The 21,863-nt window shown below is 56.8% G+C and overlaps 1 protein-coding gene across 2 annotated transcripts in view; it reads right to left on the bottom strand.

Annotated features, from left to right (window-relative positions):
* Positions 1-2,192: 2,192 nt before the first annotated feature.
* ZCCHC24 (zinc finger, CCHC domain containing 24) overlaps positions 2,193-21,863 on the bottom strand; it is a 58,146-nt gene continuing 38,475 nt past the window's right edge. The window contains exons 3-4 of one of the 2 annotated variants that reach the window (XM_012663289.1): positions 11,530-11,694; positions 2,193-3,551 (exon numbers count right to left, since the gene is read on the bottom strand). In XM_012663289.1, coding sequence (XP_012518743.1) covers positions 3,438-3,551; positions 11,530-11,694 — 279 coding nt within the window. In that variant the 3' untranslated portion in view covers positions 2,193-3,437. Of the gene's footprint in view, positions 3,552-8,675; positions 11,695-21,863 lie in introns of those variants that run through there. The other variant, XM_012663288.1, reaches the window with a different exon arrangement.

Here is a 21,863-nt window from a genome sequence, read left to right as displayed (position 1 = left end):
CGCAGAAGGGCTGGTGAGTCCAATGCGTCCTCTCCCCCTTGCCCACTCCCTGCCCCCCTACAAAATTAATAAAACCATAATAACAAGATAATAAAAAGAAGGTGCAAGAGAATGGGTTATATTGCTATGTCTGTTATCCTCTGCGGAAGAGGCACCATTCCGTTTTTCGCTATGTATCTAATAATAGCTTCCCTTTCAAAAGGCAATACTTTCCAAAATACACATATGTATAAATACAGGACAAGAACATATTAATAAGTCTAAACACTTGAATAATAGGCTGGCTACTTAATACTGATATTTTCATCCAAGGAAAATAACACAGAATAACAATAATATGGCTTAAAGAATTGCAAAGATTTGTTTTTCTCATCAGAATTATGTACCAACTTCATATAATATCTATGTAGACAATATTTCCTTCTTAATGTAGTTCAGTTGCACACTTTTTACAGACCAAAGCATAGTAAAAAACAAACAAAAAAACAACCAAAATCCAATAACAGGAAAAAGAGAAAAGTTCTCACCATAAATATTTTCTCGCAGCTCAACCAGAAGGTTCGCAAAAATACTTCCAGAAATCTTTGTTTGATATTCTGTTGCCCTCCTGAAAGTTCTGAAGTTTTAAAAAATGCCTCCCTTTTTGTTTGTTTTTTTTAATCTCAAAAATCAAGCAATTATATTTTTCTTTTCTTTTTCTTTTTCTAAAAAAAGGCCCTCAAATATATACAGACAAAAATCACTGTGAAGATTTTTCGGGAGAAGCTACCAAATTCAGTGTTGTGAGAAAAGTTGGTAACCATGCAGAAATTTTAACATCTATGAATTTTTTTTTTTTCAAAATACACACACATAGTATTTTTTTTTAAAAAAAGGAATTCTGTGTCAAGTATAACTCAAAATAAATACAAATTCACATGTAGAACTATCGAATACTTCATATGGGGTAAACACCATTATCTCCCAACTAGATCACTAGATCTACTAACTGCAAGCGATTGTCCCTTTTGAACGTACTAAAACCACACACTTTCTTGTCCCCTGGGCTCCCAGGCCCTCTGAGCACTTAAATCTCACAGCACCCAGCCTGGACAGCAGTGGCTTTGCTGACCACAGACAGCTCCCAAATTCAGCCAGAACAGAGCCCAGGGCTGGGGGGCAGCACTGCGGAAGGGTGGCCTCCGGAGAGTGGGCACAGCCCCCGAGGTGGCCGACTATGCGTAGATGGAAGGCGATGGCCACCTGCTGGAATGATGTCCTACCTCCTGTTGGCCCGAGTGTGGAAGGCCCTGGTTCCTGCGGTCTGGAGCCTGGGTTCTTTTTAGGGCGTGGGCGTCCCCTACATTTGCAGCCCAGTGGGCAGGCCCCAGGCAGCCTTGGGCCAAGGTGTCTGAGTGGGACCAGGTCCCCGGAAGGGTTGGGACAAGCGCACTGCCCACCACTGTGAACGTCCTCTTTAGAAACGCAGTAAGGTGACTGTCAGTGACAGCTTCTCTTCGGTGCAGAAGCCTTGCTCCCCTGGCCACCCTGGAGAGGAGCAGTGGGCCTGGGGAGTCCTCAGGGGAGATCCCCAGTGTGGCGAGGGTGGTAGCCTGCTGCCCAGCCTAGAGCAAATACACCTTGTTTAAGTGCTCGGAGGGTATGGGCCCCCCAGATCTACCCTGCAGCCCCCCGGCTGCAAATGCACTCGCTCCATCTTCTAACTCTCCCCCTGGACCCCTGGTTAACACTTCACATAACTCCTCAGCTGTACAAAGCATCTTCATTTGAAAACAAAAGGCACCTGGGCACCAGCTGGGTGTCCTTGAGCCATGGTAAACACTGAATTTCAGGCCTACATTGCGGTCTGATTTGTTTGTTTTTTTCCCCCACAGAGGCATAATGTTGGGGCAAAATCAAGCGACCCAGTCCTGACAGCGGGTTCTCTCCCTTCCCTGGGAGAAAGGAAGGAGGCTGTGACAACAGAAGGGGCTTCTCATCTGGGGGAGAGGGGGGAGCGTGTGTTCCTGCCTGCCAGCCAGGACAGCGGTTCCCGGACCATGCCATGCGCCAAGAGGCCTCCCTGCATCCTTGGGAGGTAGGAAATCATCGTCCCCATCTTACCAATGAGAGGTTCTGTAGCTTGTCCCAGGGTCCCATGTGAGGGGCTGGGGGCCTAGGTGAGGAGGAGGGGGCATCCTTTTCCATTTTTGTAGGGGTGGAGGATGACAAGCAGAGCTGGGGCTGCAGGGGTGGGGGCAGGATGTGGCATCCCTCAGCCTGACTTCCTAAGTGACCGACGGAGGGGTCCTGGTGTGATACCCGGCACCTGGGAGGTTTCTCCCTCCGTCCTGGGTGGAGCTCCCCAAATGAGCTCTCTGCTCCAGGAGACGGCACCAGCCACCCTGAGTCCCAGAACATCAGGACTAGTGTCATGTTCTCACTTAACTAATGGGGAACCGAGGCCCGGAGATGAGAAGTCCTTGCCCAAGGTCACACAGTGTGTCGGCAGCAGGGCCAGGAATTGAGCCCAGGTCTCCAGAACACCAGGCCTGTGTCCTTCCTGCCAGAGCGGCTTCCACGCTGGGCCCCACAACCTTGATCGGGTTGTGGACCCCCAGTGTGGGTGGGAGGCGGAGGAGGGGAAGGGAATGGGCCTGGCAAACCCGAGCCAGTGGGAAGAGTGTCCGGTGGGGGTCGTGGGAGGTGCTGCCAGTGTTCCTGGGACACATCTTGGAGCACTGTCAACGTTCAGCGCCTCCCCTGCCCCGACCCCTCCTGTCTGGGTCCATGGGGGTGGGGTCGGGGTGCAGCCCCCAGGTGCAATGCCAGTGACATCAGAGGCAGTCAGGGTTTGGGGCTTGGCGAGGGCAGGGGACAGAGAGGCCCCTCCTCAGCAGCTGCTAGGACAGATGGCCGCTTGCCACGATTGCTGACTTAAACAGGACAGAAACACAGGGGTTTCTGAGAGTGGCTTTCCACACGGGGCAAGCCGGAAGGCACAGGGTGGGAGAAGGGGGCCTGGCTGGTCTCGGGGAGATGGTCCCCTGCAGGCTTTGGGATTCACAGTAAATTTAGTGCACTTGTGGCCAATACAAGGCTGCTCACCCCAAAGGGACTCTCACGGGAGAGCCTGCGGGGGACACCAAGGGCTTTGTGGGGTCCTGGGTGCTGGCCTCTGCTCACCTTTGTCCCCTTCACAGAGACCCCCGGCCCACCTGCAAAGAGCCCCAGAGACCCTGCCTTCTCTGGCCTGTGGGGCAGCAATGTCAGTAACACTGTTTGTCAACACACATGAGGCAAGGACCCTAAGACCCCCCTGCCCAGCCCTCCGGCCTGCGAAGACACCCCACGCACAGGGGGACACGCAGCCCCTCAGAGCAGCACGGGGAGGTGGTGATGTCTCCTCGGGCTGGCAGGAGGGGGCGGTGGGTGCGGGCGGGCGGGCAGGCGGCCGGTCACTGCACGCGGCGGCAGTAGTAGCCCAGGACCTTGCACTTCTCGCAGAGGTGCTGCGGGTGCTCCTTGCTCTGGTCAGACACGTCCAGGCCGTCGGGCTTCTCCAGGGGTCTCTGCAGGGAGAAAGAGGAAGGGGGCCCAAGGGGGGTGGAGAGGAAGAGACACACACAGAGACAGAAGAGTGGGGGCCCAGACAGAGCAACAGAGACACACGTCCACACGAGACAGAGACACAGACAGAGAGAGAGGGAGGGAGCGGGAGAGCACTTGTGGTCAGAGGTGGCCTTGGCCGGGGCGCCCAGGCCCTCCTGCTCTGGCCTGTGTGCAGGCGTCTGTGTCCTGGTAGCTGAGGCCCTGGGTTGGGGACAGAGCTACGGGAGGGAGTCCTGTGCCCAGAACCCTCTGCCCCAGTACTCTCGCAGCAGCCACCGCCTGAAGCTCACAGAAGTCCAGGATAGAGGCAGGACATGGGTACAGGGTGTCCAGACGAGGACACTGAGGCCCAGAGCACGGCAGACCCTGACTCCTGGCATCTAGGGCTTCTGGCCACATGTCACTCTTGTGCCTGCTCGTGCGGCCTCAGGATTCAAGGGAAGCTTAACCTGGGCACAGTGGCAGCGCTTCGGCATGGGGTGAGTGAGCCGCTAGCTCCGTGAGGTCAGCAGCGGAGTTTAAGCGACCCCACATCCCGGGGCCAGCCCAGCACCTGCCTACATGACTGGAACCTCAGTTTTCTGACATGGAAACCGAGGCCCAGAGAAGGAAGGTGACTCACCAGGCCTGTTATGGCACTCGCTCACTGTGTGGCCTCAGGGAGCCTCGGTTTGCACATCTGTAAAGTGGGCCATTCATAGCACCTCACACGCAAGGTACTGGAGGCCCCGCAGAGACGTCCGGATGTCTGTGACCTGGACAGTGTTAGGCAGGACAAGCACATTTCTGTTGGGCAGGGGGCTTCCCTCTCTCTGTTTCCCTCCTTTCCTGGCTCTCGAAAGCCGGCAGAGACTTGTTTCCCTGCAGAATTTATGGCGGCCATGAGGAACGCCTCCTGCACAGACGGTTTCTTGGCTGCCTCACAGAGACGTTGCTTTCTCTCCCACCGGAGTCCCTGCCTGCAGAAGGTCCCCTGCACAGACTGGAGGGGGGGGGGACTCAGAGGAAGGTGGTCGGGGCCAGCTGGGAGCCACATGCTGAGGAAAGGGCGGCAGGAACAACAGCTGGGGTGGGGCCCTGGAGGCAGAACCCAACCCAGGACTGCTGAGGATGAGTGCAGTCCTGGCCCCAAGCAGACACTCGGAGCAGTCTGGGGAAGAGTCAGAAGGTTCTAGAAGGCAAGGAGGGGGACTGTGGGTAGGCAGGGTTCTGATCCAGGGGTCATAAAACCCATTCCTGTGCTTCCAGCCTTCAAGCCACAAAGCAAAGGCCTGGCTTGTCCTTTGTGGACAGGTGACCAAGGGCAGGCACCTCGGGGGCTTTCAGATGACCAGCCCCCCACGTCTGGCCTTTATCCTGGCCAGGAGAGGGAAAGTGACTTCCTGCCAGACCTGGGCTCTGCTACCCATGAGCTGTGTGACTGTGAGCAGCCACCTGCCCCCTCTGATCCTTCTGCAGAAGTGGATGCCGGTATCAGTTTCCTTGTGGGGTTGTTCTTAGCAGACAACTCAGTGGCGAGAGCGCACAGGGCACGGCCTACAGAAGCTGAGAATATTGTTTATTCTCACTAATGGGAGGGGTCACCTGCTGGGAGAGGTCACTCAAAATTGCAGCCAGGATCCCAAGGTGAAAGGGCCTAGGGAGGTCACAGCCCTGCTCTCCCAGACATGCCGTGGAGACCTGCAGCAGCCTCCCTCCACCCTGGGCTTGCATGCCCCTGGGGCTGGGGAGCTCAGTTCACTGTTTGCACTGTAAGAAGGCTCCCCCACTAGAGATAGAATCTGGGTCCCTGCACCCTCATCTGAGAGATCCCAGCCACACGGGGGCCACACGGGTGCCACACAGACTTTGCTTGGCTCCTGAAGGATGGTCTTAACAGTGTGGTCCTGAAGTCTCCCCTCCACCAGACCAAACCCAAGCTGGTTTCCAGCCCCCTGCCGCTCCCTCATGGCCCTGCTGGCCTGGCCCCTGCTGAACCCAGCCTTCCGGGAGGGGCTGGAGAAGCCAGAGTAAGAAGGCTCGACACCGCTCACTTCCCAGGGCCTATACTTTGCGTGGCAAAGCACTGCCACCTAAGTCAGGCCACCTCACCTCGTGACCTCCCTGTGAGTGGCATATCACTATCCACCGTACAGACAGGAAACTGAGGCTCCCAGACATTAAGGGTCTTGTCCCAGGGCCCGCAGCCAGGAGGTGGTGGGTGTGTGGCGTCCTGGCCACACCTGCTGTCCCCAATCCCCACGCTGTGGGGCACACTCCCTGCTGCCTAGCAGCTGGCCCCACTGGCTGCCTGGTACTGAGACTAGGGCCCCTTAGGGCCAGTGCCCACCCCAGATTGCACGCGCTCCCTCCCAGCCTGTCCCGGTCCCTGGCTTTCCGTGTTGGGGGAGGGGTGCTTTTCTCACAAGCCCACCTCTCTCCCCTGGGAGGAGTCCGCTAGCGCCTGCTCAGCCGCTCCCACCCTGATGGGGCGTCTGTCTTCCAGGCAGGGCTGAGGGCAGAGCCTCCAGGGAGCCTTTGGGGATCATATACAGTGTGTCCTGAAGACTATTCTGGAAAACTCTTCCGCTGGTGTCTTCTGCAATGTCTCCATAGGACAGGGTATTACCGCAGACAGACAGAGCTTCGCACGCCAGCTCTGCCACCGATCAGCCGAAGTCTGTTGAGCAAGATCTTTCTCCTCTAGAACCTCAATTTGCCCTTCTGTAACCTGGGTGGGAGGTTAATATTCACTATCCTTTTTTTTTTAGACAGAGTCCTGCTCTGTCGCCGGGGCTAGAGTGCAGTGGCATCATCATAGCTCACTGCAACCTCCAACTCTTGGGTTCAAGCGATCCTCCTGCCTCAACCTCCTGAATAGCTGGGACAACAGGTGTGCGCCACGATGCCTGGCTGATTTTTCTATTTTTAGTAGAGACAGGGTCTCACTCTTGCTCAGGCTGGTGTCGAACTCCTGAGCTCAAGTGATCTTCCCTCCTCCACCTTCCAGAGTGCTAGGAGTACAGGCGTGAGCCACTGCGCCTGGCCTAATATTCTCTTTTTCCTAGTTTTTTTGTTTTTGTATGTGTGGTAGAGAGAGAAGTAAACGAGATAACTGTCTTAAAGCACTTTATAGCCCAAAGAGCTCTGTAAGATTTAGCAATTGCAGTGTGACCCTTAGCAAGTCACTTAACCTCTCTGTGCCTCAATTTTCTCCTTCGTAAAATGGGACTAATAAGAGTACCTACTTGACACGGTTGCTGTAAAGAGTGAAAAGTTAATGTATACAAGTGATTAGAATAGTGCCTGGTACATAGAGAGCACTCGAAGTGTTGGCCGGCACTAATATGAATTGTTGCTATTATTATGTAGGGTTAGGGGCAGGCTGCGGGCAGGGGAACCAGCCGAGTCCCTGTGGAAACACTCTTGCCACGTTCTCACCAGGCCCCCTCCTCTTCCATGACCCTCCTGGACTTCCCCGTGGGTCCTGGCCCCACCGCTCAGCCCTGCTCAGCCTGCCCCGGGTGGGGAGCTCGGGGAGCTGTCACGGAGGGAAAACACACAGCAGCTGGGACTGATTGCCACCGAGGGCCGCCCCCACCCCCTGCAGCAAGGCAAAGCCCATTAGCGTTTTCTTCTCCTGGGGGACGGGGCTGGCAGGGGGGAGGCGCAGCTGGAGCCTGACAGGAAACAGATGTGGCAGGGGCGGGAGCAGCGGGGAAGCGGAGGGTTCTCAGGAGAAGGACGCTGTGCAGGTCAGAGCTCGGGGGCAGGAGAAATAAACCAGCCCCTCTCCATCGCGGGGCGCCAAGGGGAGGGGCTCAGCAGCACCCCCTCTCAGATCTCCAAAGGCTCCTGACTACTCGGGCACCACCCCACGCCTCCTCCCCAGCTTGCAAGCCCAGGAGAGGAGACTGGGTGGTGAGAGACCTGGGTCACAGGACCCCTTGATGCAGGCTGGCTGAGTCACCTGCTCAAGTCCCACGTCCCCTAGGGGCCTCAGTGTCCCCGATGCACGTAGTAGGTGCTCAATAAACATCAGCTGAACAACTGGGAGAGGAGAAGAGCAGAACCAGATGCTCTGGAAAGATCCTTTAGTTGGGTCCTTAGAGACCCCAATCCTGAGTACAGGGATGGGGGATGGGGTGGGACTGAGCTTGGCAGGATGGAGACGACGGGGCAGGTGCAGCCACTGCCAGCCTAGGGATGTCGGTACAAGCCGGGAATGGTCCTGGCTTCGTGGGAGGGACATGGTGAGGAGCCCTGCCCTGCCAGATGCTAGGACAATATGGGGGCAGAGGCCCAGGAGGCTGGAGCCACTGTAGGGAGTCAGTGCCACAGGCCTTGGGTGCATGGATTGGACCTGCTTCTCTGCTTAGGTCACAGAGGGAGCGAGAGTCCTAAGAACTGAGCCCCCAAGACTGTCAGCACAGACCCACGGAGCCCCCAGATGTCTGAGGCGCTGCAGAAATCGAGCTATTCCCAACTCCTCTCCCCTGCCAGCCACTGTGGTCTGTCCTCCCTCCTGCCCTCCTTCCTCCCTGGCCACTCATCTGCCCCCTTCCGGTTCCACACTACCCTCCAGCCCCAAACTCAGTCACTCTTCATGAATCCAGTTTCTCTACTGACCTGGAGTAAATCACTTACACCCCCGTGCCTCAGTTTCCTCCTCTGAAAAATGGGGAAACAATAGAGCTGACCTCATGGGGTGGCTGAGAGGGTGACGGGTACAAAGCCTTAGAGGAGTGCCTGGGAGCACGGCCGAGCAGAGCACATTGCTGCAGCGCCCAGGTCACAGGTGGCGGGGCTGGGACACAAACCCAGGCTCCCAGCAGTCCTGCAGACTCTCTCCAAACACAGGTGCAAGTTCAACTCAGAGGTCCCAAGTCTCACCTGGGGACCTGGGGAACACCGTGTGGCTTGTTGGGGCTGTGATTTCCCTACCTGTGAGTTGGGTTAGGACCGCCCGGTTTTGGGGGGGGACCCCCGGGGGTTTTGGCGGGGGGTTCGGCAAGGGCCCCGGGCGGTTGTTCCCCTTTTTGGCGGGCCGGGTTTTTTCGGGTTGCCAGTTGTTGCCCTTTTTTGTTGACCCTGTCTCTTCAGGATGGGAGGAAGCTCCCGAATGCCTGGCAGCCCGGGACCTGCACCCTCCATCAGGGCCTGCATGGGCCTGGCCAGAGAGGAGCCCTCAAGGAAGTCTGTCCAGCAAGAGGACGAATGAACCCTCCCAGTCACCCCAGCAGGATAAAGACCAAATTCTGAGCTCCGCTTCCCAGCCAGCCAGAGGGAGCCGGGCCTCTCCCTCCACACCCTGCCCCCACACAGCTCCATGGACACTGTCCCCAGGGGGCTGCCCTCCTCACTTTGCACTGCTGCTCTCCTCCCCACTAGAGGGGCACGCTCCCCTGCCACCCCACGGCAGCCCCTTTCCTGCTTGGTGTCCCTCCCCCACCAGAGCCCAGCCTCACATCGCTTCCCCAGGGAGCCCTTCGCAGTAGCTCCCAAAGCCCCTCCCCCCATTCCCTCCCGTCTCCTCTCTCCCTGCTGCTCCCGCTACTTCTCAGGGACCCAGCACACCCCCCGAAGTCCCCCCACCCCGGCTCCTCAGTTCCCTGACTACCTCGTCGGCAGTGACCACCTGCTCAGCCGCACCCTGAACTTGGTCTTCTTCAGACACCACCCAGCTCTGCCCCCACCTCCTCTCCTTCCAGCCCACCCTCCCCGGCACATCCCCCCTCTCTATCCGGGGCCCCCCTGGCTGACCTTCCCGGCCATCAAGCTGACACCCCAGGGTGACGCGCACAATCCTCACACTTCTACAGATATGCCCACTCCCCCCACCTTCCCTCTGGAACACTCTCCTGGCAAACCTCTGCCCCACGGACCCTCCTGTTCACCGGGTGTGGCCCGCACCTGCCCAGCGAGCAGCGCTGGGGAAAGTCACAGCACTGGGCTGACGTCTTCGATGGCATTAGGGTCACAAACCTCCCAGGCTTGGCACGTGCGTGCAGCCCGGTGCAGCCTCGCTCGTGGTCTGCTTCCTCGCGGACCCTTCCTCAAGCTCATTTCTCTACCTGAGAACTTTGCCTCCCATTTCACCGAGAAAGCAGAAGCCCTGGATACGAAGTTCTTCTCTGCACCATCAAACCCACAAACCTCCCTGATTATCCCTCCTGTGCCCATGGGAAGGCATCGCCCCTTTTGTCCTCGCACATGAGCCTCCTGCTTCCTTCCGGGCCATTCTCACCAGCCTGCACTGTGCTCCGGGCTCTGCCGTCTTCACAGCACGCGGCCCAAGGCCTCCTGCCCTGCGCCAGCCGCTGCTGTGATCCTGTCCGCACTCAAACGCCCTCAAGAGAGCGGACAGTGAGGCATTCCCTCTGCACCGGATCCAAACAAGGGTCCCGTCACTGCGCCACAGACGCCGCCCCGGCCGACAGGTCAGCCGTCAATGGACGTCTCCACTCCGGCCTGAGCTGCCGGGCACCAGCTTCCGTGCTTCTCAAACCTTGCTGTAGTTCAGCAAGTTCCTCGGGTAAAAGTGATGCTCCCCAAAGTCTGAGGACCACCTCTTTGTTGCTAAATCTCCAGGGCACGTCTCTGTGGTCATCATACCTAACGTCTTAGCACCAACCACCAACCAATGCTCATACGGCGCTCCCCACGCCGCCCCGACTTCCGGGACCCCACACTCCCTGCGTCTCCTCTAACGGCCACTGAACGCTTAGTCTGGGGAATCCTTCTTCATCCACATTCTTTCGGCAGGAAATCACGTGCATTCCCTAAATACCTTTAGGTCAATGGTACTCAATTGTGTGTGCACACCCTGCCTTCTCATATGAGCTTCAGAATAACACGTCCACTGCCTTCTTGACATCTCTGATTGGATTTTTACTAGCATCTCACACGTAACGTGTGTATCCGAGACTTCTATCTCCAATGCCTGTGTCCCATCCGCCACGCCTGCAGTCCAGGCTGCCCAGCTCAGGAACAACCGCTTCTACCCACTCAGGTGCTTCAGCCTGCAGGGGGACTGTTCTCCCAGATCCCTGCCCTTCCCTCGCCTTCCACCACCAATCTGGTGGCACATGGTGTTGGATCTAGCTCCAGAGCCGCCTCCCGAGTTAGCCCTCTCCCAGCTCGCATGGGGACTATGCTAACGGCTCTCCCACTTGTCTTCCCACTTTCAGTCTCGGCCCCTCATGCCCAGACTCATCTCTCCACACCACAGAGGAACAAAGATGAGGCTGAAAGTCCCGCTGCTCCTTGGCCCCTCGAGTGGCCCCCAAGGCTCTGGCGATCGCCCGTGCAGCTCCCCGCCTCATTCCTCTGCACCACTCTCCTGCTCCCTCACTGGGCAGTGGGCCTTCAGCACCCCAAGTCCTTACAGCCTCGGGGGATTTGCACTGCTGTGCCCTCTTCCTGGGATGGCTGGCCCCCCACTTGTGATGGGGGTGCCTAGCTCCCCACCCGCCCAGGTCCCTGAGTCCATGTCAGCCGCTCTGAGTGGCTTTCTCTGCAGCCTGCCTCAGGTGGGCCCTCCCTAGGACCAGGTGTCTCTGCCCTGTCCGTGTGTACTGCGCCTGGTGCATGGCCCCCCCCAACCCCCGTACATGTGCCGGCTAGACGGGTAAAGGAATGAAATGCACGCTTTCTGCAGCTTCCTGCTGCCATCATGTCCTTGTTTGTCTCACAACAGGCACCCCACCCCTCCACATTAGTTTAAAAATCCCCCTGGGCCCCCGGTCTCAGGCCCTGGGTGTAGTCGCCCCTTCACCCTCCCTCCCTTCCTGGGGAGATGGGCTCTCTCCCTCTCCCCCATTTCAGATGAGACAGGGGGAGAAAGGCCAACTTGGAGAGCTCTGGCCTCATGCTTATCGTATGAGGGGTACACTGAGGCCCAACAAGGGAACAGCCAACCTCCTGCAGTCCATCAGAGAAGGGCCCCCCCCGGCTCACCTGTTTGTGCGGGTACACGTTGATGTGGCATTTGATGCACTCCTGCCCCATGTTGGCCCACGAGTTCCCGCTCATCCATTTTCTCTTGCACTTGGGACACTTGTACTCGCCAAAGCAGCGCTTCTTGCCCTGGTACGGCGTCAGACCCTCGCCTTTGGGGCGTGCCTGGAGGACAGGAAGCAAGCACAGAAGACTGGGGTCTAGAGGCCAACATGATGCCCCCATGGAGTCCCCTTGCTCTCTGCCTCCAGTCCTCATGTCCTGTGTCTCTGTGTACAGGCACCTTTTATCCCCAGTCCAGGGTCACCCCCAGAGTATACACAGGAATCCCAAGGCTAGGAGACCTGCACGGGGGACTGAGAACAGAGGAGGTGGTGGGTGGCATTCATCTCTTTTAGATTCAAGGAGTGAAGTACTCAATGGTGGCTTGGAGTTATTTCCATTTTTTTTTTTTGGTAGAGATGGGGTCTTGCTATGTTGTCCAGTCTGGTCTCAAACTCCTGATCTCAAGTGATCCTTCCACCGCAGCCTCCCAAGTAAGCCTACTTGGATTACAGGCATGAACCACCAAACCACTGCACTCAGCTAGGAGTTACTTCTTTAACTCAGATGTTACAAAGGGGCAGTTGGCAGTGCCCTGGACCTGCACACAGGTGCTCTTTGGCCCACGCAGCAGTGTGGTTTAAATGGTTATTGAAGAGGCAGCACAAGCACAGAAACTGGTGTGCAATGAAAATGAATCTCCCCCATACCCAGCTATCAACTCCCCTACCAGTAGGCAATCTATTTCCTTCATACTACCCCAAAGGTGGGCTCCGCATTTACACATGTATGAAACATATACATTTGTACATACATTCTTTCTTTCCCCTTATGCAAATAGAAACAGATTATACATCTGCATCTGCATCTTCCGGTTTTTGTGCATCATTAATTTTTAAAGATAATATCAAATTGCCACAGCCCCACCCCCACATACTGCAGGTATACCAACTTAACATTCCATACACTCATCAACAGAGATTTCATTATTGCCAATCTAAAAGGTAGAAAATCTTCTCAGAGTAGCTTTGACTTGTGTGTCTTTTATTATGAGCAAGAGAAAATTTTCCATGCATTTGAGAACCATTTATGTCTTCTTTGTGAATGGTTTGTTCATATCCTTTATAATCCTTTTTTCCTGAGGGGTTTGATATTTTTCTTTTTGATTTGTAACTGTACTTTGCATATTGAAGAAATTCACTGTCTCTTGCTGTTTTTTTAAACAGCTTTATTGAGATATGATTCATATATCCTACATTTCACCCATTAAGTGGACAATTCAGTGGTTTTTAGTATATTCACAGAGTTATACAACCATCATCACAATCTAATTTTAGAATACTTTTGTCACCCCCAAAAAGTAGCCCTGTGCCCATTAAGAATCACTCCCCATCCTACCCCCACCTCCTCACCCCACCCAGTTCTTAGCTACCATTAATCTACTTTCTGTCTCTATGGATTCCCCTATTCTAGATATTTCCATAAGTAGAAACATTCAATATTTGTCCCTTTGTGTCTGGCATCCTTTACTCAGGGCAATGTTTTCAAGTTCATTCATGTGATAGCGTGTGTCGGCACGTCATTCCTTTTTATTGCCAAAATAGTATTCCACTGTATGGACGTGCCATGTTTTATTTACCCATTCATCAGATGATAGACATTTGGCTTGTTTCTAATTTTTAGCTGTTATGAATAAAGCTGCTATGAACTTCATGTACAAGGTGCAGAGAGTTTTAAACGTTGGATGAGTTGCCCTGATATTTGAAAATGGGAAATGGAGAACAGAATCACCCTGGACCAGAATTCCCGCTGGCTGAGGGTTGAGGAGTGGCTGACCCATCAGTGACAGCACACACACCCTCCAGGTCACCTCTGTTCCCACCAGCTGCTCTATGCATTTATGTCACCTATACGGCCCTCGAAGGCTTTGAGTTTGACACAGGCTTAAACACAGGCTCTCCACGGTGACTATTTAAAGTGTGGATCCCAGACCAGGACGGACAGCATCATCTGGAGCTTGCTAGAAATGTCGGACGTCAAGCCCCACCCTAGAGCTACTGAACCACAATCTGCATTTTAACACAAGTCCCAGGGAATTCCTATGCCACTAAGTTTAAGAAGCACGGGGCTGGCCGGGCACCATGGCTCATGCCTGCAATGCTAGCACTCTGGGAGGCTGAGGCAGGAGAATCATTTGAGGCCAAAAGTTCGAGACCAATCTGAGTGAGAGCGAGACCCCATCTCTACAAAAAGTACAAAAAAATTAGCCAGGCGTGGTGGTGCAGGCCTGTAGTCCCAGTTACTCAGAGGCTGAGGCAGGAGGATCGCTTGAGCCCAGCAGTTTGAGGTTGCAGTGAGCTATGATGATACCACTGCACTCTAGCCAGGGTGACAGAATGAGACTCTGTCTCAAAAAAAAAAAGAAGCACTGAGCTATGAGATGACCTGTTTCCATGGTAACGTTTCCCTGGATAATTGCCCATTTATGAAGTAGTGCGTAAGAGTTAAGAGCACAGACTCTGGATCCAAATCCTCTGTGATCTTGGGCAAGTTACTTCACAAGGATAATGACAGTAACTACCATCTAAGACTGTTCTGAGGATTAGATGAGATAATACATCAGAACACTGCCTGGCACACAGAAGGCAAAACAGGAGTACTAGTACTCGTATTATTTATTAACATAGAACAACAGTGGTATATAAAATAATAACTTCTTCCTTAATAATCAGGTCTCTTTTTCCCAGGAGCCATTACTACCACTTGGTGACAGCCTACTAGGATTTCAGGCAAAACGCTAAGAAGGGACATACGTGCTGAGTGTGTAAATCTAAACTTAGAATGCGACAACAACACCGCCCCGATCTCTTGGGCCCACTGCCCAAGGCCTATCGGATCCTGATTAGCCGTCCTGGCCGCTGCCATCTCCCAGGGAGAAAGCTCAGCCTGGGCCGCAGGCAGGGCAGCTTCGAGGGACAGGTCCGTCACAGCAGGGGCCACTTGGCCTGCAGTCACAGCCTGGGGTCCAGCCAATCCACAGTAGAGGGGTCAGCTTGTGCCTCTGAAGGCACATTGAGCTCTGTCGGTCTCAAGCGAGTGGGTGTCCCTACGACCCCTTCTGGTGCCACCGTCACCTCCAGCTGGTGCCCACGGCTTCCAAGCAGCCATGGCCACCACAGCCTCCCTTCCTCAATCTTCCTGAAGTAAAGCACCAGTTCAACTCATTCCCCCACGTCTCCGTTCTTAGAAGCATCCACATGGGAAGAGGGGACAAGGGAGTAGGCGCGGGGGCCTCCTCAGTGGTGGGACCTGAGACGCCTTGATTGAAGTGGGGGATATGGGGACCTGGACCAGCCAGGCCCACTCTGGTGTGTCGCTCTGCAAGCCTCTTGGCTCAGAGAGCCGACAGGACCTGGCGGCCGGCCTCACACAGCCAGGGCAAAGGGCAGGGGTCAAGGTGTCAGAGGGGAGGGGTGCTGTCACCCCAGGACACTTGTCAGAGAGAGGTGTGGGGGCTGGGGCCGGACTGGAGATGGGCTCTGAGAATTCAGGTCCCAAAGAGTCGCTGCTTCGGAAACAAGGGGGAAGGAAAACCACAGGGATAAAGGAGACACCGAGCGCAGGCCCAGGGGAGAAACAGGAAGATGAGAGAGAAGAGCGAGGGCTGAGCCAGGACGCGCGGCTGCACCGTGTAATTAGAAAAGCAGCCGTCTGGAGCTGTCCGTCAGGGCGTGTGAGCTGCTTGGCAGGGCCCGGGGACAGGGCTTCCAGCCTCCTGCGGGACGAGACGTCCTCAGCACATGGTTCCCACGGCTGCGTCGCGCCGGCGCTGGGGGAGCCCAGCTCTGACACCACGGTGCATGGGGCGCGGCCAGACTGCGGACTCCAGGGCCGATGCCTGCAGTCACATCTGGCTCTGCCTGTGACTGTGAGTGGCGTGGGGGTGGGGCGGGAAGCTGCTCATCCGCTCTGTGCCTCAGTTTCCTCATCTGGACACAAGGATGATGACAAAGGGCCGGGCTCCTAAGCTGTTGGAAGGATCTGATGCACTCTCGCGTATAAAGGCCTTAGCTCAGTGACTGGCACAGCGCACGTGCTCAGTAACCTTTAGCTGCACACACTTCCGCACGATCCTGTCCCCAGGCCTGCGAAGGCAGAGGGAGCAGAGGTGTTCAAGGCAGTGCAGAGGCCGGGGCTGAGACCAGCAGGCATATCATAAGAGGAAGGTTCCAGAGATGGGAAGGAGGCCTGGGTAGAGGGTGGGCTCTCTATCCCTGGGTTGGGGGTGGGGGTGGCAAGCAAAACAAGGCACTAAGCGTCTTCACCTTCTGGAATTCTCAAGGAAGGATCAAGCTGCAAAGCTCTGGGGATGCTGCTGGCAGGGAACATCACCAACCCATTTAACAGATGGTGAAATTGAGGCACAGGGAAGGAGCAGGACTTGCCAAAGAGCTTCCAGTATGTGAGGGACAGGGGGCTAGGCCCAGCCGGCTCCTCCACAAGGGCACACTTGGGGCTCACTCTTTCCGTCTGTCACCCCCAAGCATGTCCCCACCGTGAGGCTGAGGCCCCTGCTTCGGGAGAGAGAGCCCCCGGCAGGAATTATATGAGAAAAGTCCTAGGGCCTCCTGCACAGCCCAGTCCAGGGTTAGGCTTGCAGGGCAGGGGTGCAGAGGCAGGGCACAGAGGGAAGACAGGCCAGTGGCAGTCTCAGCAGTGAGGAGCCACTTCCTGGAAGGGCTCAGTCCCGGCACTGTTTATGCTTACAAATGAGGGCAGGGCCAAAGAGAGAAGGAATTTCTAACAGAACAAAGGCTTCTCTACACCCCCACACTCCCCCTGCCTTCTCCCAGAAAGGCTTGGCCTCTTCTCATAAACTTCAGCATGAAACAGACAGTAATCGCCGACAGCTCCGCAGGGGCCACCACCCGCCTGGCTGGGAAGGACGCCAGGCCTGACCAGCTCTCCTGACCCAGGCCCCTGCCACGCACCCCTCTGGGGAATCCCATCTGCCAGGAGCTGGGGCAGAGCTCAGAAGCCACCCTCTGAAGCACATACGAGCCCTCTGGGGACGGGAAAGGCAAGGGGACTTACTCAGGGACACACGCTGAGCTGGGGGAGGGACTTCCAGACTGGGGTAGGATTGCCACAGGAGGGCAGCCTGGGAAGTGGGAGGCCATGGCTGGCATGGGGGCAGGAAGGAGGACCCAAGTTGAGGGGCAGAGAAGGCAGAGCTGGGTGGGGAGGTGGGAGGAGTCACCCGGGCAAGTCAGCAGCCTGGGAAGAGACACAGAAGATGCTGACACTATCTGGGCACTTGTTCAGAACGGTTCAGTGTTTTCTTCCCATCAAGTCATGAGATCTCTTGAGGTTGGCTGAGAGGTGGTGAGCTTCCTGTCACTGGGCGTATGCAAGCAGAGGCTGAGTGACCAGCTATCAGGGAAGCTGCTGAGAGGACCTTTGCCTTGGTCAGGCAGTTGGAACTGATGACTCTGAGGGCACTTCCAACTCCACAGCCCCCCCAACCCTTGCAGCAGGTGAAGGCCAACTGGGCAGGTGTGGCGAGGAGGTGCTCTCAGATGCTGCTGGGGTGGGAGGCCGAACAGGTATATTTTTCTACTATATTTCTACAGGGCAACTTGGCAATTAGCTTTCAAACTTTAAAAAATGTCCACTCCTTCCCCCAGGCAAGTCCATTTCTGGGCATCTGTCCTAAGGAAATTACCGGCGATGTGGACCAGAGGGTGTTCAAGGATGTTCACAACATTGGTTAAGACAATGAAGAACTGAACAAGCTAAACATCCAACAACACCCCGGTTCCCTAAATTACGTTCCACCCTTTGGATGAATGACAGCAAAGCCATTAAAATCGTTACGATGATTTTTGCTAAGGGTTTGGGAAAATGCTTGCAAGGAAAGCAGGATAAACAACTGAGCAGAGTCCCTGCTCCAGCTGTGAAACGGAAAAATGCGCAAGAAAAGGGCAGGCAGGAAGTCAGCCAGAAGGGCTCAGAGGCAGGGCTGCTGCTGCTTTTATTTCTGCTTCTCGCGTTCTGTCCCAGTTGATGAATTGTCTGCAGGGAGCAGGTACGACGGGTGAAGACGGTGGCTAGCGGCCCACTCCCTCCCTGCAGGCCCCTCCTGCCCATTAGGAGGCGCGCTGGGCTGTCCCGCGGCTGTGGGAACCCACGGGAGATGGCGGCTCTGTCCATACTTGTCCCTCCTTGCCCCTGCAGGTGTGGACCCTGGGGCCTGCCCACCAGGCGCTGGCTGGTCTCTGGCTGCTGGATCTGTTGGACCACAGAGCCAACCTGCCTCCACCCATGGAACCCACTCCCCACCCCTGGATCCCATCTGCTCCCTCAATTTTAGGGGAAACCAGAAGAACCCACACGTTGTCACATGACACAGAGTGTGACTGGTCACTCTGGCTGTCCATGTCCCCGCCCCTGCTGCCTTCAGTCCCACCATGAGTGAGTAATCCTTCAGGGTGACCTTCAGTCCCCTTGTGGACCCTATAGACTGAGTCCTTTGCACAGAGATGGCATTGTGTCCTTTGGTAGCTCAAGGTGGAGCATCGCAGGGACCCCAGGGCCAGGAGGGCAGCAGAGTGGAGTGCTGGGGGCTGTGGCAGTGCCCTGCCTGTCATGACTCCAGGCCGGATTCTGCCCGGGACCCACGGCCTCTGCTCTGCAGACACGGGGTTCCGGCTGTGGGTCTAGAGACCCCCAGATCTGGCCTCACCACCTCCACCTGCCCGAGAGCAGGCCTGTGCCCTGTCCAGCCGTCGGTTAGGGAAATTGCCGTCATTCGTCATTAGGTGTCTCATCAGCGCCAGGCCCTCTCTGTGTCCTGACAACCACCTATGAGCTAAGCACGATCGGTCCCGTGTTCCAGATGAGAACAGTGGAGCACTAAGAGGTTACGGAGCGTGCCCAGGGCTGCTCCACCAGGAAGTGGGGGAGTCCAGCTCTGAACCCAGCCGTCTGATGTGGGCCCACTTTCTCAACCGCTGTGCAACGTGCCAGCATTGCACAAGGAAGACAGCCCACCAAGCTGGGACGGTGGGAGACAGGAAGGGACTGCGGCCGTCATGGGTCCTGGCACACCGGGGCTTCCCTTCCCCTCCTGGGCTTCGGTTTTCCCATCTCGAGAAGGAGGAATGGGACTGACCGTGGGGCAGGGTCACTGGCCTCCCAGGAGGCCCATAACTCAGCGTGTGCCTGGCGGCCCACTCACTCCGCCCTCCCACGGAGCGCGAGCCCAGCCCCACCTCGCGGCCAGCTGAGAGGCTGGGGCTGGAGCCAGGAGGAGCAGGGGGAGGAAATAAAGCACAGATGAGCCGCTTGCCGGCCCTGTCCTGCCTGCTCTGCCCAGTCTGCGCGTTTCCCTGCAGCCTGGCCGCTGAGGTGGCCCAGCCTCGAGTCCACCTTCCCAGGAAGGAAGAGTCCTGGTCTCAGGAGTCTGAGATGGCCTTTCCATCGGCTGAGGGGGCCAACCGGTCCACTGCCGCTCGGGCAGCAGAGGAGGCATGGGAACTGATCACGGACTCCTGGCCCGGCCTGGCCTGGGGCTCTTTCTGTGGCCTTGCTGGCCCTGCCTGGAGGCCCTTCCTGCAGGAGGCAGAAGGCTCCTCTCTTGAACCCCCTCTCCTTGCTCCCCCTGCTGTCTCTCCTTGAGCCTGGGGAAGGGACAGGGGCTGGGGGTCGGAGGCTCAGGGTGAGCCCTGCCTCTCCCATGCCCATCCTGGAGCCTCAGTTCCTGCATCTGTGACGTAAGGTGGCTGCTCTCGAGGAGCCAGGGACGCTAACATCCAACGGGCACCTACTATGTGCCACGCACTTCCTGACCTGACACCGCACAGCCCCTGCCTCTGACGGGAGAGCACACTGAGGCCCAGAGAAGCCAAGCAACCTGTGCAGGGCCCCACAGCACAGAGCCGAGACTGGGGCCCCATCTGCTGACTCCAAAGCGACACTCTCCACCGGATGCGTGGCTTCTCCATGAAATGGCCGTGAGAAAATGAGAGGACAAGCCTGCTCCGGGGAGCACAACCCCACCTCTGACCTCTAAGCCCCGGCCACCACCTCAGTATTCATTCATTCACCTAACACTGAGCGCCCACTCTGCACTAGGCTCTGTAGAAAATTCCAGGAATAGGGAAATAGATGAGGAATGCCCTGATTTCACAGAGCTCACAGTGTGGGGCCTTCCGAAGGGGTCAGCTCCGTGACCCTTTCATCGATCACGGCCCACACCAGTCTCGAGCGCCCCTGGCCACACACTCCCGGGCTCAAGCCCCAGTCAGACTCGCACCTGTGGAAACATGGCTGTACCCACGTCCTCAGGCAGAGGCCACACAGGCCTCCCAGGTGACAGGCATGGGCCAGTGCATGACGCATGAAATTATCTGCTCAATTGCTGCAACAGCCCCGAAAGCAGCACTCTTAACCCCAACAACAGGTGAGGAAACTGAGGCTCGGGGCCAGGGCAAGGTCACATCATCACACAGCAGAGGAGCTGGGATCTGAGGTCAAGTCTGTCGAGGGCCCAAGCCCGTGCTTTTCCTTCCCCTCTGTGCTCTGCGCACTGCTTTAGGGACCCTCCGAAGACCCCACACTCACGTTTCCGCACACACGGCCTCGCAGGCCTCGGGAGGGCCGCCGCGCTCTGCAGCATGGGCCAGGCAGCTGCAGGCTCCACGGAGGCCCCAGAGGAAGCGGGCGGTCAGGGGGACAGGTGGGCTGGGCCGCGGCCTGCAGGATGCTGGGAGGGAGGAAGGATGCCGAAAGAGGCCACCCGGGGCTTCCTCCGGAGCCTCAAGAGCCTCCTTGTCTGAGCACAGACGTCCTGGCCTCCTCGCCAGGCCCCCTCCCCTTTTCTGGGTTCCTGCCGCAGCCCAGCATGGGCCCAGAAGGCCCACCCCAGTTCCCAGCCCAAAGTCACCACAAAAATGCCATCCTGACTCCACAACACTAGGGTTTGTCAAAGTGCAGGGAACAATGAAAGCTTTCACAGTGACAGGAAAAGGCCTCAGGAAAACCCTGGGGAGGGGGGCACAGGGTGGGGGTGTGGAGACGAGGGAAGGGGCTGAGATAGAGAGGAGAGAACAAGCTGGGGGACAGAGACCCGAGAGAGTCGGGAAAGAGAGCCCCGATGTCAGAATAAGGGACAGGGTGGGGACAATGAGGTGACAGGAGCGGCAAGAGGGGTGATGGGGAAACAAAAGGGAAGAGGAGACAGGGACATGCGGAGGGACGGCGCCCAATAAAGACCAAGAGGCCCCCCAGGAGCCAGGGGGTGCTGAGACCCCTACACATCCCCCACGCCGTGCTCCAGGCCCTGTGCCGGGCCCGGGGAGCCCCCGCCCACATGGCCACAGAAACCCCCTCTCCAAATCCCACCCCGAGGCCAGGCGATCTGGAGTAATCTCAGGCAAAACTTTTTGGAAAGCAAAATACTTTTTAATCACATGGACAGCCACTCCCTAAGTTATCTGTTTCCTGCTTTCCTCCCTTAGCAAACCACATGGAGCACAGCTCAGGGCGGGCAGGGGAAGAGGGGCCAGTGCAGAGGGGTGGAAAACATCCGAATTGCAGGGATTGCTAAAGACACGGGTTTTCCTCTGCGGACTGCTGGTCGCCCGTAGCGGGTGGATGTGAGATCTGCAAGCGCCCTGCGGTTTGCTGATGCCGGAGGCGATTTGCTCCCCTGAGTGCGTTTCCAGGTCCCTGCGCGTCGGAGTTTGGGTCCCATTTGCTCAGCAAGCCCTTTCTGCTGACTGTGTCTCTCTCTCCTGCTACAGCCACAGCTCCAGGTGGGCCAGGTGGGGTCTCCCCGGTACTCGGATGACCACTCAGGCTTGGCGCCCCACCACCACAAAACACACAGGACATTCGGGCCCCTTCCCGATCTGGCCCCAGCTGACCTTCTGACCGTAGCTGCCGCTACCCCCTTCTACAAAACTCACGCTCGAAGAAGAGCCATTGCTTGTGAGTGGCATGCTGCGCCTCTGGGCCTTTCTCTTGCTGTTCCCTGTGCCCCCGACACTTCTCCACCCAGTCACAGTCCATGTCCCCTTCGGGGCAAGTCCAAGGGGCACAGACAGGGCTAACTGCCCTCCTCAGGTGTTCACCCTGCCACCGAGTCCCAGGCTGCCTGGAGCCCTGGCTGAGAAGCCACCCGCCACCTTCTCCTGGAGAAGGCCCAGCTCCCCAAACTTCCAGAGGACTTTGTGGTTTGCACCGCTCACTTAGCTCTGGGTCATGTCCTGCTCTGACCTGGCCTTCAA

The sequence above is a fragment of the Propithecus coquereli genome, unplaced genomic scaffold, assembly GCF_000956105.1.
Source record: "Propithecus coquereli isolate 6110/MARCELLA unplaced genomic scaffold, Pcoq_1.0 Scaffold80, whole genome shotgun sequence".
Taxonomy (NCBI): Eukaryota; Metazoa; Chordata; class Mammalia; order Primates; family Indriidae; genus Propithecus; species Propithecus coquereli.
The sequence above is the reverse complement of the archived record's forward strand: the minus strand, read 5'-3'. Positions and strand labels throughout refer to the sequence as shown.